The sequence below is a fragment of the Accipiter gentilis genome, chromosome 19 (assembly GCF_929443795.1).
Source record: "Accipiter gentilis chromosome 19, bAccGen1.1, whole genome shotgun sequence".
Classification (NCBI taxonomy): domain Eukaryota; kingdom Metazoa; phylum Chordata; class Aves; order Accipitriformes; family Accipitridae; genus Astur; species Astur gentilis.
In genome coordinates, this window is record NC_064898.1 from 24287685 (window position 1) to 24301007 (window position 13323).

The 13323-nt window shown below is 49.4% G+C and overlaps 1 protein-coding gene across 2 annotated transcripts in view; it reads left to right on the forward strand.

The window, feature by feature from the left end:
* The first annotated feature begins 2479 nt into the window (after positions 1 to 2479).
* Positions 2480 to 13323, forward strand: part of GAB2 (GRB2 associated binding protein 2) — a 98102-nt gene continuing 87258 nt past the window's right edge. For both annotated transcript variants that reach the window (XR_007508848.1, XM_049823236.1), the window contains exon 1: positions 2480 to 2775. Coding sequence is in view for 1 of the 2 variants with exons in the window: in XM_049823236.1 (XP_049679193.1) it covers positions 2704 to 2775 (72 nt within the window). In the remaining variant the exon portion in view is untranslated. The remainder of the gene's footprint in view (positions 2776 to 13323) is intronic.

A 13323-nucleotide genomic window follows, 5' to 3' on the forward strand; every position in this document is an offset into this window, starting at 1 on the left:
CCAAATCAGAGCCACGTTCATGACATACGTTGTCTTTAACTCCTAGAGGCATCGGGGGTAATACTTGTCTTCCTGGCCAAATGCTTTAAGTAGGGCCAGCGTCGTATAAGGCATTGTAATGTTACATGCATTGAATCATATGTAATCTGGCAGCCTGACACCAGAATTAACTCACTGTTCCCACCCTGCATACAGCCACGGTGGAATTAGGGAGGCACGTTCACGTGGAGCATCTTTGTTTCGAGCATTTTGCTGCGTGGAGCTTCTATTTCACATTTGAGAAGGCAGCGTCTTTAAGTGTACAGAAAATGCAACCTGTTTCCCACCCAGAAGTCCCAGCAATCTGTGGTACCTGTGTCAGGCATCACCAAAGGCATGAAAAAAAGAATTCACAGGGGTACTTCATGTTTTGGACACCGTTCAGATACATCTTGTGATATAACCAAGTCAGTAAATGTGATCCATAATAAAGGATGAGCCGAGAGAAGGGATAGTACAGCGAGAGAGCAGGGTAGTAAACGAAAGGCTGGGACAGAATACGTAGAATAATTCATTCCAATTCACACGGTGATAATTACGGAGCTTTTCTTTAAACATCCATCGCCCAAATGAAGTATTTCTACTCTGCGTGGTGGAGGTTGTTAACATAAAAATGCGGACAGGGTTCTCTCCAACTGGTTTTCAAACTGATACCACTTTGCATTGGTGTCAGTATGAGCAAATTCCTAACCTGTGAATCATTAACATCCACCATGGTATGGCTTCGCATGATACCTGCGTATTAATCATGATCGTCGGCTCTCAGTAGGTCGCCGGCCTCCCTGAAATTGCTCTGGGTTTTGGGAAGATCTCTCAAGCGCAGGTCACCAGGACGCTGTTTTCCCTGCGAATGCGCAAAGTGCCTCTAACCCAGGAGAGTTTGCGGGCGAGACTCTCGCTCTCATGCAGTGTAAATTGATACAGCTCCAGTGCACTGAATAAGGCAATGCTGGCTTGTGCCAGCGCAGAACTGGCCTCTCCATCCTCCCCTGCTCTCGGCTCCGTCACGCATGCCGCGTTGGCAGAGACGGGCGAGCTGATCTGACCGTAGCCAGCGTCCGTGCGGACGTTGCCGAGCGCTTGGATAGGATCAAGCCCTTCCTTTGGGCGGTGAAAAGGTAGAAAAATCTTCTCCTTCAGCCTTTGCTTTTCACTGGCAGAAAAAGAAAAACAAAGCTGTGGAAAAAATACATTCCTAACAAATGACATACTTGTTCTTTAAGGGGTTATTCCCCTCCTTTATGTATTCACAAAGACGATAAACAACATATGGCTTAACTGTGCTGTCCCCATCTTGAAAAGAGGTGTCGTGCCTACCTCGCAGAGGCACTGTGAGTCGTAATTACTGCTCTACGGTAATGCAAGATCCCCACGTGAGCGGCGTTATATAAAGATTGTTGTTGTTTGACATACACGAGAGCATCCAGCCAGCGTGGAGTTGTTATTGCACCAGCTACGGCACAAACACCTAAGGAGGGACCGTCCCTGCCCACGGAGGTTGGACGGGCAGGGAAGTTGAGGCAGGAATGACTGAATGTGCCCGAGCAGGTTTGGGGCAGAGCTGCCGTATAGAGACCGGTCTTGGAAATCCATCCCCAGCAAACAACCCCGAGTTGTATTTTCCTATTAAGTGGGCAGCGTGAGAGTGTCGTGGGCTAGGAGGACTCGGGTTTTATGGGTGCCGTGCCCAGGTTTTTGCTTTTAAGGGTGCAGCGAAAGGAGGGTTAGAGCGTGAGCCTACTCGCAGGGCTGTGGAGGGAAGTTTTATTGCTGCCTGAGCTGGGGAGAGGATCAGACTTTTAAATGTACAATGTTTCTAGATCTGGAAGGTGATAGTTAATCTCAGCCAGGGTATAATAACGCTGTAATACGAAACCGGGCTTGTCTGCCTGAGACTCCAGTGGCAGTCAAATCCCCTTTCAGTGGGCACTGCTCCATTATTTAAAAATCAATAATAAAATATGAAGCTTTTATCGATTCCCCTCTTTTTAAAAAAAAAAAAAAAATTATTTTTTTTTTTCCTCCTCCAGGAGGGTTTTTGCCATCGCTGGTGTTTGGCCGTTTCTCGCTCGACCTCTTTGTTTTCCTATGGCACCTTCGCCTGGCGCACAAGCCCCAGCGGGGCGAAAGCCACCCTCTCCTTTCTGGGGTGAGAAGGACCTTTTCCACCGAGAGAGAGGAAGGGTCCTGAGGGGCTGGGGGGGGTGGGTTGATTAAACCATACAGCGGAAGGCTCGTCTTGGGGGGTATCAATTCTTTTTTAATTAAAGCAGCGCCAAGGAGCTCCCCTGCCTCAACTTTCTCTAGAGGTGCTGTAGGAAAGCGTAGGGAGCTGGAATCGAAAGGCAAGCCCTCCTGGGTGGCGGGGGGGGGGGTCGGGCAGCCCCTTTTTCCCGCGGGGTTTGTATCTTTAAAGCAGGCGGACCGGGAGGCGTGGTGAGCCGGGGAAGGAGCCGGTTTCCTGCTTCCCCGCTCGCAGCCGAGCGGCGGCGGCGGGGGGAGGCGCCCGTCGCCCCCCCCCCCCCCCTCCCATCCCATCCATCCATCCATCCATCTATCCACCCAACCATCCACCCACCCACCCCTCCATCCTTCCACCCACCGCCCTCCATGGGCCGGCGGGGCCGGCGCTGAGCGCCGGGAAGGCAGCGCCCGGCTGCCGCGATGAGCGGCGGGGAGGTCGTGTGTTCGGGTTGGCTCCGAAAGTCACCGCCGGAGAAGAAGTTACGGAGATATGTAAGTCGGAACCCACCCTATCTCAGCTCTATCCCGGCTCCGGGGTGCTTTTTTTTTTTTTTTGGGGGGGGGGGGGGGGGGGTGTCCCTATTTCGGTAACCTTGGGTGCACCTGCCGCTGCCTCGGTTGGGTCGGGGGGGGGGGGGGTGCCCCCTTTTTCGGGCAAGGGAAAGGGTTGGTGTGGGCTCCCCGCTGGTTGGGGAAGGGGTAGGAGGATCTCCGATTCCCCCCCCCCGGCTCATCCCCTTGCCCCCGGGTGATGGGCAGTTTTGGGGCAGTTCTTGCTGCGCCCCGCGGTGGCCGGGCTGAGCCGGGACCGGCGGCTGTCGCCCCCCCCCCTCCCCCCTTTGAAGTCGTGGGGTTTAGGAAAGGTTGGGAATACCTTTGGCCTAAAAAGTAAAGGTAATAATACACGTTGGTAGTGCACCCCCCCCCCCCAACACCCCCATAACGGCCGCTTTCCCCCTCCCCGGTTCCTATTAATCATTTAACGTCCAAACCCTTTGAAGATAGCACCAGTAGCGCTTCGATAGCCTTTTGTGTCATTAGCGGCCGAGATCAAACACTTCAAAGAAGTTGTAAAAAGAGGGTCCAAATGCCAGCTCTGTCACATTTCCCCACTCATTGAAAGAAATAACTGTTCTTTGCACCCTCCGCCTGACGGTCTCGCTGCGCGCCACGAGTGTTACAGCTCAAAAACGCGGCTACGTCGAGCTGCCATCCTATGACTCGGCACATCGCTCCCCGGGATGAAGCCGGGGTCCCACTCCCTGACTCCAGCGACCAACCTCTGCCAGGCTTTGGTCGGCTGGGATGCGGCCGCCGGGAGAGATCTGGATGCTCTCCCTTCCTGGGGTGGGGGGGACACACCGGCCAGATCGTCCTTTGGTCCCGTTGCTTTTGCCTGCGTGGATTTTGGGAACGGCAGGCAGAACATGTGCAGCTGGTATCTCCCCAGTGCCTGTTATTGACTGATGGAAGCATCGCTGCCTACCCTTGAGAGGGAGGGGGATGTCTGTAGTCCCGTATCACAGGCCAGGGCAGGGCCGGAGGTGTGTCCGATTTGTGATCTGGTGTTATTAGCCTCGTCCAAAACGGGCGCAGCCCTGTCGACATCAGTGGTGCCACAGCCATTTGCGTTAGACTGCGTGCCCGGTCACTCTTGGCAATCCTTCCCTCGTGTGCCTGATCCCCTTCGAGGGAGGATCAGGTTGGCTGCGGGATGGAGTTGCGAGGGAATCCGGTTTTCTTGCTCCCTGTCCCCCCGAATGTACTGAGACAAAGGTAAAACCGGGTGTTTACGTGGCAAATATCAAGCCCCCGAGTGTATGTAGGCAGGCTTTGTGGGGGATGGACAGAATGACTTTGTGCATGCTGAACTGTGGAGGATGCTTTTAGCTTAATGGAGCAAAGCACCTTCCTCCCGCAGAAATCAACTAATTGCTGATCCTGAGTCACCAGTGGCCTTAACTCATCAAACATCATTAGCTCCCCAGCATCTGCCCCATGAAAGGGCGCTCACATCGCCTTCTGAATATCCAGCTTGTGCTCTGGCATTCCAGCAAGAGCTGAATAAATCTGCTAAATGCTCTACACGAGGGTGTGACACGCCGGCGGTTAGCGCTAATTATCGATGTGCATAAGAGTGCTTTTCATCCAGATACATCCCAAACTGCTTTGCAAGCCACCTATGTTTTTCAAAACATCCTCGTTTCCCCAAGAGGAAACCCGGCCGCGTTGAGATGTGCCCGGCCGTCCCACGCAGCCTCCGCGGGGCAGGAAGCGATGCTCGGCAGATGTCACTCGAGGGGATCTCTGTGCCGGAGCGGTGCCGGCGCTGTGGTCAGCGGGACTTCCCTTCCAGTCACACCAGTTGCGCCGGCTTCCTGCGTCGGTGGCTGGATTTGAAAACGTTGGCCTTAGTTTGGACTGTGTTTCGCTGGGTGGTGCCCCATCCCCTTGCGTTTTCGTGCATTATTATTAATATAATAATACTGAGATAACTGCGTTGGGCATTCGGGGCGGCGATGCGTTGGTGAGGTTGTTCTCGGCGATAGTGGTTCGGAGCAGGTAGATGTGGTACAGCCTGAGGCTGATGGCTTTGCTCCCCTAAAACCTGCCTTCATCTGCAACAAACCCACACGGCTGGACTTTGGTTTTCATGCACAAAAGGCGAGTTTTCCACCACCGCGGTGTTATGCCAGCTTTTGTACAGACTCAAAGAGAAGGTGCTGAATCGCTGGCTTTGCTGCTTTCCTTATGCCTTCGGTTTGTTTTCTGCTTTGAGACCTCAAAGGAGGAATCTCAGGCTGCAGGATGCTTCTAATCGGGTTTGAAGTTCCTGCTCTGGCTGTATTGACACAGAGAAGACGATAGGTTTATTTTTTCTTTGACAAGCGCATTTCAAATGTACGTGTCTGTACATGGGTGTGTTGCTGACGCTGTCCTTGAAATGTTGTGCTTTTATAAGCCTGGTTTTGTTTTGGTTTTACTTTTCAAGGAGATCCTTGGCAAGAGGGGAAGGTGCTAAGTTTTCACTCTAAATTCCAGCCGGAGAGGTTGGGGAAGGGGACTCTTCTCCACACCTGATCCACGCAGCGTTAATCTGCATTTACAGCAGTACCTGCTCGGTTTCACTTCCAGGGATTGCATTTATCTGAGACTGTGGGATATTTTATGTAGGACCTCTTTGTACAATGCTCTGGGACATTTCAGAGTCAGGAGTTTCTCTTCCATTGGGAGACATTCAAATGATCAAACGACGACTGCTTCAAGATTGAGACAAATTGCGCCTCTTTTCTGCCTCGTAACTGGGGACAGGGGTTTTTGTGGACCCTAGGCAGTTTGGCCATGATCTCGAATGAGCCCTATAGATGCTACTGTAGTGTTGATAATAAAAGGTAACCAAACAATTGAAGGTCCAAAGTAACAGAGAAACCAAAACACCACCTTCTGCCTCTGTTCTGCTTGGGACACCAAGCTCCATCATCCACTTGCTTGATTATTTTTTTTTTCAGACAAACACTTTTGTACCTTCATAGAATCACAGAACGGTTTGGGTTGGAAGGGACCTTTCAAGGTCATCTAGTCCAACCCCCCTGCCATGGGCAGGGACATCTTCAACCAGATCAGGTTGCTCAGAGCCCCGTCCAACCTGACCTTGAATGTTTCCAGGGATGGGGCATCGACCACCTCTCTGGGCAACCTGGGCCACTGTTTCACCACATTCATCGTAAAAAATTTTTCCTTATATCTAGCTAAATCTACCCTCTTTTAGTTTAAAACCATTACCCTTTGTCCTATAACTACAGGCCCTATTAAGAAGTCTGTCCCCACCTTCTCCCCTTCTGACCTTCATGCATGGAAGGTCTCCTTGTACACTGCCACAAAGCACAGAGCTGTCCTTTAATTCTCCTCCTGGCTCCTCCTTACAATACCCATGGAAAAAAAAAACAAAACCAAAAAAAAACCCAAACCAAAAACCTATTCCTAAACAAACCCCTTGGCTTTAGTTGTGTGACCGATGAGCCGAGACCAGCGTGTGTTGTGCCGGTCTGTACTGACTCACTGTCTCCTGGTTCTCTCTCGCTGGACGTGCCTGTCTGTTGTCTCCTGAGTTAGATGTGGGTTTAGCATGGTGTTTTGTGTCTATCTGCTGCCCGGCACGATGGGGTTCGGGGGTGGGCTTTCTGGCAGAAAAATAATGTAAAAAATAACTGCTGTCGTTGTAGAGCAGCTCTTAGCTTCCTATCATTAAATCAATGAGCATTGCCTATTCATTTATGTACCGTGAAGCCAGAGTATTTTCTGTCTGGCTGAGATGTGTATTTACAATTTTGACTGAAACAAAAGCTTCTCATCTTGTACTGGTTTTACAGCCCTTTAGTGCTTCCCACACACACACTGGTTTAACTGGGGGAGAGTTTGGCTTTGTGCATCAGTGGTCTTTTTTACATCAAGAGGAAGCAGTTTAATCCAGATCATCAGAAGACCTGCTCCTCTCCGATGGGGTGAGCAGAAGAGGCGAAGGGAGGGTGTAACAGGCTGATTTACTGATCGCAGCCCTATTCCTAGGGGAAACTCCCTGATGAAGGGCTTCTTTTGGCCACCGAAGCAGATCCTTCATATCCCACTTGAAGTTGCATAGCGAGGATGTCCTCGTTAAATGGATGTAGGTTGTGGACTGAAGTAGGACCACCGGAGCAGAGAAGTCTTAGGCTGCTCAATTGGTGGAGGTACCAGGTGCTAATTGGGATGAAATTTTAAAGCAGGGAGAAGAAAGGACATCCCTTTAATTCTGCAGCAAAATTTAAAAAAAGGGTATTAAGCACAGCGATCTCCTTTTTTTCCCCTCTTCTCTCCGAGGAGTTTTAATGGCTCGCTCTCATGCTCAGCTGTGCCATGCCTGATTCGGGATGCTCCTCTCTGCCGAAAATAGGAAACGGTTGCAGAGACTCTAGAGAAAAGCACCAAAAAATGAGAAGAAGCCTAGAAAACATGGAAAGACTGAAGGCAATGAGGTTGTTTAGTCTAGGGCTGAGAGGGCTGAGAGGAGAAATAACAGTCCTTGAGTACGTCAAAGGTAGCTGCGAAGGGGAAGGCAGTAAACCGTTCTCTGTGGCCAGTGGTGGGATGCCAAGAAGTGCTGAGCTCAAACTGCAGCAAGGGAAACAAGTGTTAGGAAAAAAACTTCCTAACCCCTGTTTGCCAGAGGAGTGGAGCAGTGGAACAGATGGTTTGGGATGGGCTCGGAGTCTCCATCGGTGGAAGTTTCGAAGAGCAGGTTGGCCAAACAGCGCTTTCGGGAGAGCTGATCCTGTTTTGAGGCAGTGGAATAAATTTGACAAATTCTCCAAAAGTCCCTTCCAGTGCTGGTTTAGGTGGGTTGATGGATTTTGAGCCTGAACTTAGGGAGGGATAGCAAAGAGGCTTTAGGGCACAGATCATGGCACCTGGATCTGCTGATGGGACTCAGGGAAGTCCTCTGACCCAGTGCAAACAAGTTCTTTGTAGAAAGTTTTGACAGCGCTGAACTCCGTGACTTTTCCTCTTATTCCAGCTGTCAAGGTGCCTTGCTGCGCCCCGCTCCTCCCATGTAATCTCCAGCCTTGATGCAAAAAAGCGATCAGGCATTTTAGCTGTTGTCATCTGCCCCGTGATTCAGAGGAGGGATGAACACTTGCTCCACCGGAGAAGGTTTTGCAGGTCAGGGGGTGCATTTTGCTTGCAAGGGCAGTGCCCGCCAGCGCTCCTGCCGCACCACCTCTCTTGTGCAATGCTGCACAAAGGTCACGCTCCGTAACATGTTTCTCTGCTGCATCATTGCTGATGAGTCAAAACAACCTCTTCCCTGCAACGTCCTCTCGGGGTCATTTTGTTTGAGCGTGGGGCTGCGTTCCTTTGCCCACTGTAGCGTTTTCTGGCAACAGTCCGATGGTGGTGTATTGTCATCGTGATACTCTTGATCTAATAACTTGCAGCTACTTGCAGAGTGGTTATGGGGATGATGGAGTCAAACTCTTCTTGGCTGTAGCAGGTGACAAAATAAGGGGCACCAACCACAAACCAGCTTTGGAGGTTCAGGTTGGGTCTTAGGGAAGCTCCTCCACTAAGAGAATCATGGTGTAAAGGAACAGGTTCCCACAGAGGCTGCAGGGTCTCAGTCTTTGGAGGTTTTCAAGATTTGCCTAAAGAAAATCCCAGCTGACCTGATCTAGTCACCCCTCAAATGCAAGGTTGGACTAGAGACTTCCCAAGGTTGGGCCTCCAGCCCAACATTTCTGATACCTCTGTGGCATAGCGCAGCCCGGAGCCACCAATTTAAGAAGCAATGTAGCTGCTTTAGCCCAGCTCCTCGTGCAGGTGGATAGTCCTTGTTTTGTTTTCTACCAACACGAGTAACCTGGGGGAAGTGCTATGCTAGGGCAGTTCTTCAGCTGCCGAAACTCAAACTGGTTTGGTCAGGGCTAGCCCGCATTTCTTCCCGAGGCATTGCATCGATCGAGGTGGACGTGCCCATAGAGGTAAGGAGCCCGTGTGGAGTGTGGGGAGTGAAACCGGTGTATTTTCCTGGTGTTTTGGCTTTGCTAAGACAGCTTGAGTGGATCTTCAGCTGTCTGTCATGACTTCGGAGCTGCCAGTGGTCCTGGCAAAGTCCACAGTAGATGTGACAGATTGATGGTGGCAAAGCACAGGTTGAACTTAAGAAATACAAACAATACTTAAGGGAAGTGTAACAGGAAGATGGCTTTGTTTCTCTTTGGAAGAGAGCAGAAGTGATGTTGAAACCCTTTTTTCTTTTTTTCTCTTTTTCTTTTAGCGAGTGTCAGATGCAAGAGGTGATGTAATAGTGTTTACCAGACTGAAGCACATAATTTATAGTAGTGACTCAAAGGCAGAGCAAATATTATTTATTTGGATTACAGTAGCAGCTGAGGTGACTGGGATTGGGGCTTGATGCTCTGGGTGTTTGGTGAGACCACATCTGCCCTGAAGGGTCTGGTCAGATGGGGAAACCGAGGCACGGAGCAAGTCAGTGGTTTGGCTGCATTTGTGTCCAGGGTCATTCCTACAGCTGGGAACTCAACTCGGCTTTATCTCTTCTACCTGAGCCAGGGGTTTCCAAGCTGCTCGCAGGCTGCTGGGGATGTGTGAAGCTACGGAAAGGGATTGCAACTGATCCACAGAAGTGCATAGTACTTCTAGCAGGGATTTAGACAGCGAGAGTGCCAAGGTCATCTGGGGGCTGTCTGAGATGAGTTGATCCAAAAGATTTGGAAATTACTGCTTTTAATATAAACTCCCCTTCCTTTCAGTACTCCTTTCAAGTCTTTAAAGTCTCACTGCCCTTTCATAATGCTTAGGTGGATCTTACAGCACCTAACAGTGGTGACGAAGCATATTAATCCTTATCTCAGGAGATGGGAGAAATGAGGAAGAGAGACCTTGATTTATTTCGGGGTGCGCAGAGAGCAGCAATAGAGCTGAAACAGGTTTCTGAACTGCTGTCGCTGCCGTTCTGTGTGACCTCTCCTTCACCTCTCAGCCCTTCTCCGCAGGATAGACCCATCCTGCCAAGGATTTGGGCAAAAAGAGGTTAAGCCCAGGTTCAACAATATGCAAATGCTTATTATCCCACACCGTCCTTTGGCTGGGTAATTTTATGGAATTTTAATTGCGGCACACCTAGGCATATCGTTTGGTCGACAGGCGTCATGTAAACACAGGCTGTTGTGATTTCCTCAGCCAGAGCTGCGAGCGGGGCTGTTGAGAGCCTGGCCCATGCCACCAGCTGGGGCACCTGGCTCTGGAGAGGTTCCCAAAACTGCTGAGCATCCAGAAAGTCTCCTGGCACATCCTGGATCTCTGCTGTGGGTCACTGAACAGCACCTACTGTAGCATTCCTCCTGCGGATGAATAAGCTAGGGGCAGACCTGCCCTCCAAAGCTTCATTTGGTGCCTCCGCAGTCTAGCGATGGCTCCTGTAATTCTGTTCAAATAATAAAAATAACTTGGGAAAGAAAAATCCTCATTCTTGTTTGCACACCAGATGATCTCTGTGCCTTATCTCCGGTCCTTCCCCAGCACGCAGCACTGCAGGCTCGAAAGGAGCAGAGCAGGGAAAGGCTGAGTTGGGTTTTTGTTTGCCTTTTCCAGTCTCTTATCCCAGCTTCAGAAGTCATCGGCGTTAGAAATCACTTGTTTACACTCTTGCAGACCGCTATGTTAATATCCCAGCATGGCTGGATACTTTCAGGCAAAAGCTTTCAGAGTTGCTGGCCTGGAAACGCTGGTGCAAAGCGGTCCAGGTCTCGCTCCTGCGGAAGGATGGGTGGGTTTGCTCCTTCTTAGGCTTTTTCAGTCTGAATCTGGAGAAATTGGATCAGAACCTGAGCACCTTGCTGCCAAGTGAAACCAGCTTTGTGGTTATCACAGGTTAAACCAGCAGCAAATTGGCAGTGAACGTGGGAGGCTGTATAGATGCAGTCGGTACAGAGCATCCCTTCTCTTTCTTATTCACGATTAGCAACAAAAAAGGCAACTATTCAGCATGTGAAATTGCAAAGAACAGACCTGAGACCTCAAGAAGCGATCCCGGCCATGTGCACGCTTCCAGGCAAACACACTTGCACCTAAGATATGCCTGCAACAACCTGGATTTAAAATGTACAGAGAGGAATTCCTCAAGGTCAGCATGCAAACCTGCACAGTGCAGTCGTACGTATCTCATCAATCACATCTAGCCATACAGCAATTTAAATATGTGTTGTGTTTACATTTAAAAAAAAAAGAAAGAAAAATTATAAATAAATCAGCTTCAGTCAAAAAAAAACCCCAAATCATAGTCATCTTTAGCTTGCAAGCTGTGCCTTTAAAGAACAGGAGGAAAATATGAGTGCTGGAAGCATATGTTTCTTGCTGTGTAAGATAGCCAGTGGTGCCTGTTTCTGCAATGAATCTGGAATAATTTGATGCCAGCAACCTGCGGGGGGAGGATTTCATCTCTGGATTTCTCTTTTCGTATTTGGTTCCTTTTTTTTTCTGAGCTCTTGCGCAGTTTTCCTGGAGAAGGTTAGGATCTGGGAAATCTTGCATCAGTCTGGTTGTCTGCATTACACTAATACCTAGAAATGGACTTCTCCATCCAAACGTGAATATTCTCACACCAAAATGATGCCTGTTCAGGATAGGAGGTTCACTCTTGGGCCAGGAATGGGACATTTTTATTTATAGTTTCAATCTGGCTTTGAGGCAGGACCAGTTGAAAACAGCTCTTAGACATTTCTGTATTAAGCGTTCAGATTGCTTCTTCCTTCCCGTTGCTTGGAAAGCCTTTCCATCTCTGCTTACTCTGCACTCTTCTTCACATGGCCTCTGAATTTTTAAATCCTGTATGTTTGGTCTCTCTTTTTCCTGTAATCTATTGACAGAAATATCTTCTGGTTGTTTTTTTTTTATTATTATTATTTATTATTTCTTTTGCTTTGGACATGTCCAAAATATCTCCGTTGTGTCTCCTGGATCTAAGATGCTCTCCTAATAGCATCTCAGTACTTGTTATGCATCTTATTCCACTCAAACCTGGTATTTTCCAAAGGCGTTTGCTTTGGAAGGCATTTAGACATCTCTTTGGTGGAGTTCCAGCTCCCGCATCCATATGGTAAGATGGAAATAACATTTGAGTCAAAGATTTGTGGTCTTCTGAATTTTGTAGATTTTCAGTGATTAAGTTTTGCTGATGATCACAGCTGCTGCCTCACCCGTTCAGGTTCCTCGCTGACCTTCTGAACATCCCTGTGGACTTCCATATGGCTGCCAAAGGATGCAAGTTGACTTGCTAAACAAACTCCTTGGCCACTTAACGTAATACCTGAACGGGGATTATGTCTTGTTTCCAAAATTGATTAGTAAACCTTCCTTTCCCTCCTCTTTTCTGGTGACACTGAGGTGTCGTCTAAATTTTCAGCTTCAAAGAGCTGTGTCATGCGTACGTGGTTAGGTCTGGCACTGTGTGCTCCTGTTGAACTGGGCAATACTTACGTTTGTCTGCATTTTTTTATCTCATAATAATGTCAGTAATCATGCTGAATGGGGTTATTAGTCATTGCTACTGATCCGTTCTGCAGATCTTCATCCACATACTTATTTAATCATCTGTCGGGTTTCTTGTTGTTTATCTGTAGCGTAGACATGTGGGTTTTGACTGCTCCCTGGATGCTCTTGGCTTGAAACAGTGCCCCGTGACAAAGCGAAGATTGGCTATGTAATTAGCTCAGGGTTTTGGTACTCCTTAGTTGCCTCTCCCTTGCAAAGTCCTACTCACCTCCGGATCTCCTTCCTTCTCATGCTGCTTTCACGCGGGTGCTTTGCTTGAAAGCCATCCAGCACAGGAAGGGGCAAACACAATAAATGCCCCTTTTGCCTTATTGACAGCAGAAAATAGCCACTCTGCTTCCACACCATGGGCGCCGCACACAGCTCCTTTGATTCTGGGTCTCTGTGTCCTAAATAGCTCCCTCCAGATAGGAAGCTCCCAGGAAAACCTCATTTGCTTTGACCCAAGAAGAATCAATGACTTGAGGCTTGTGTTCTCCCCCCTCTCGCCTCCCCTGCCTCCCTCGCCCACTGTCCACCGCACGTAACGTCAGACCGGAGTTTCCAGTGGGGCGGTGGGGAATAGAAGGGCTCATTGTTTCGGGGGTCAGGGCACGGGGCCGGGGTGGCAGGAGAGAGGGGAGCGGAGCTGGCGGCTGAGCCCCGCTGCTACCTCCAACCTGGCCCTATATCATCCATAGTGGCAGTCGTGCAGACGGTGAGCGGTCTGTGATTGTGGCAGGCTTTAAGCCTTTGAGGGAGGGGAATAAATAAAATTAATGAAAATTAAAAAAAAAAAAAAAGAAGAAAGGCAGAAGAGGTGGGATGTAGGGAATGACAGGGAGTGTATGGGGTTCTGGCTGTGCTGAGCGGGAGGAGGTGCTGAGAAATGATGCGGGCTGGTCCCCGCTTGAGGCTCGAAATTGGGGATTGAGGTTTGAACCCAGTCCTGAC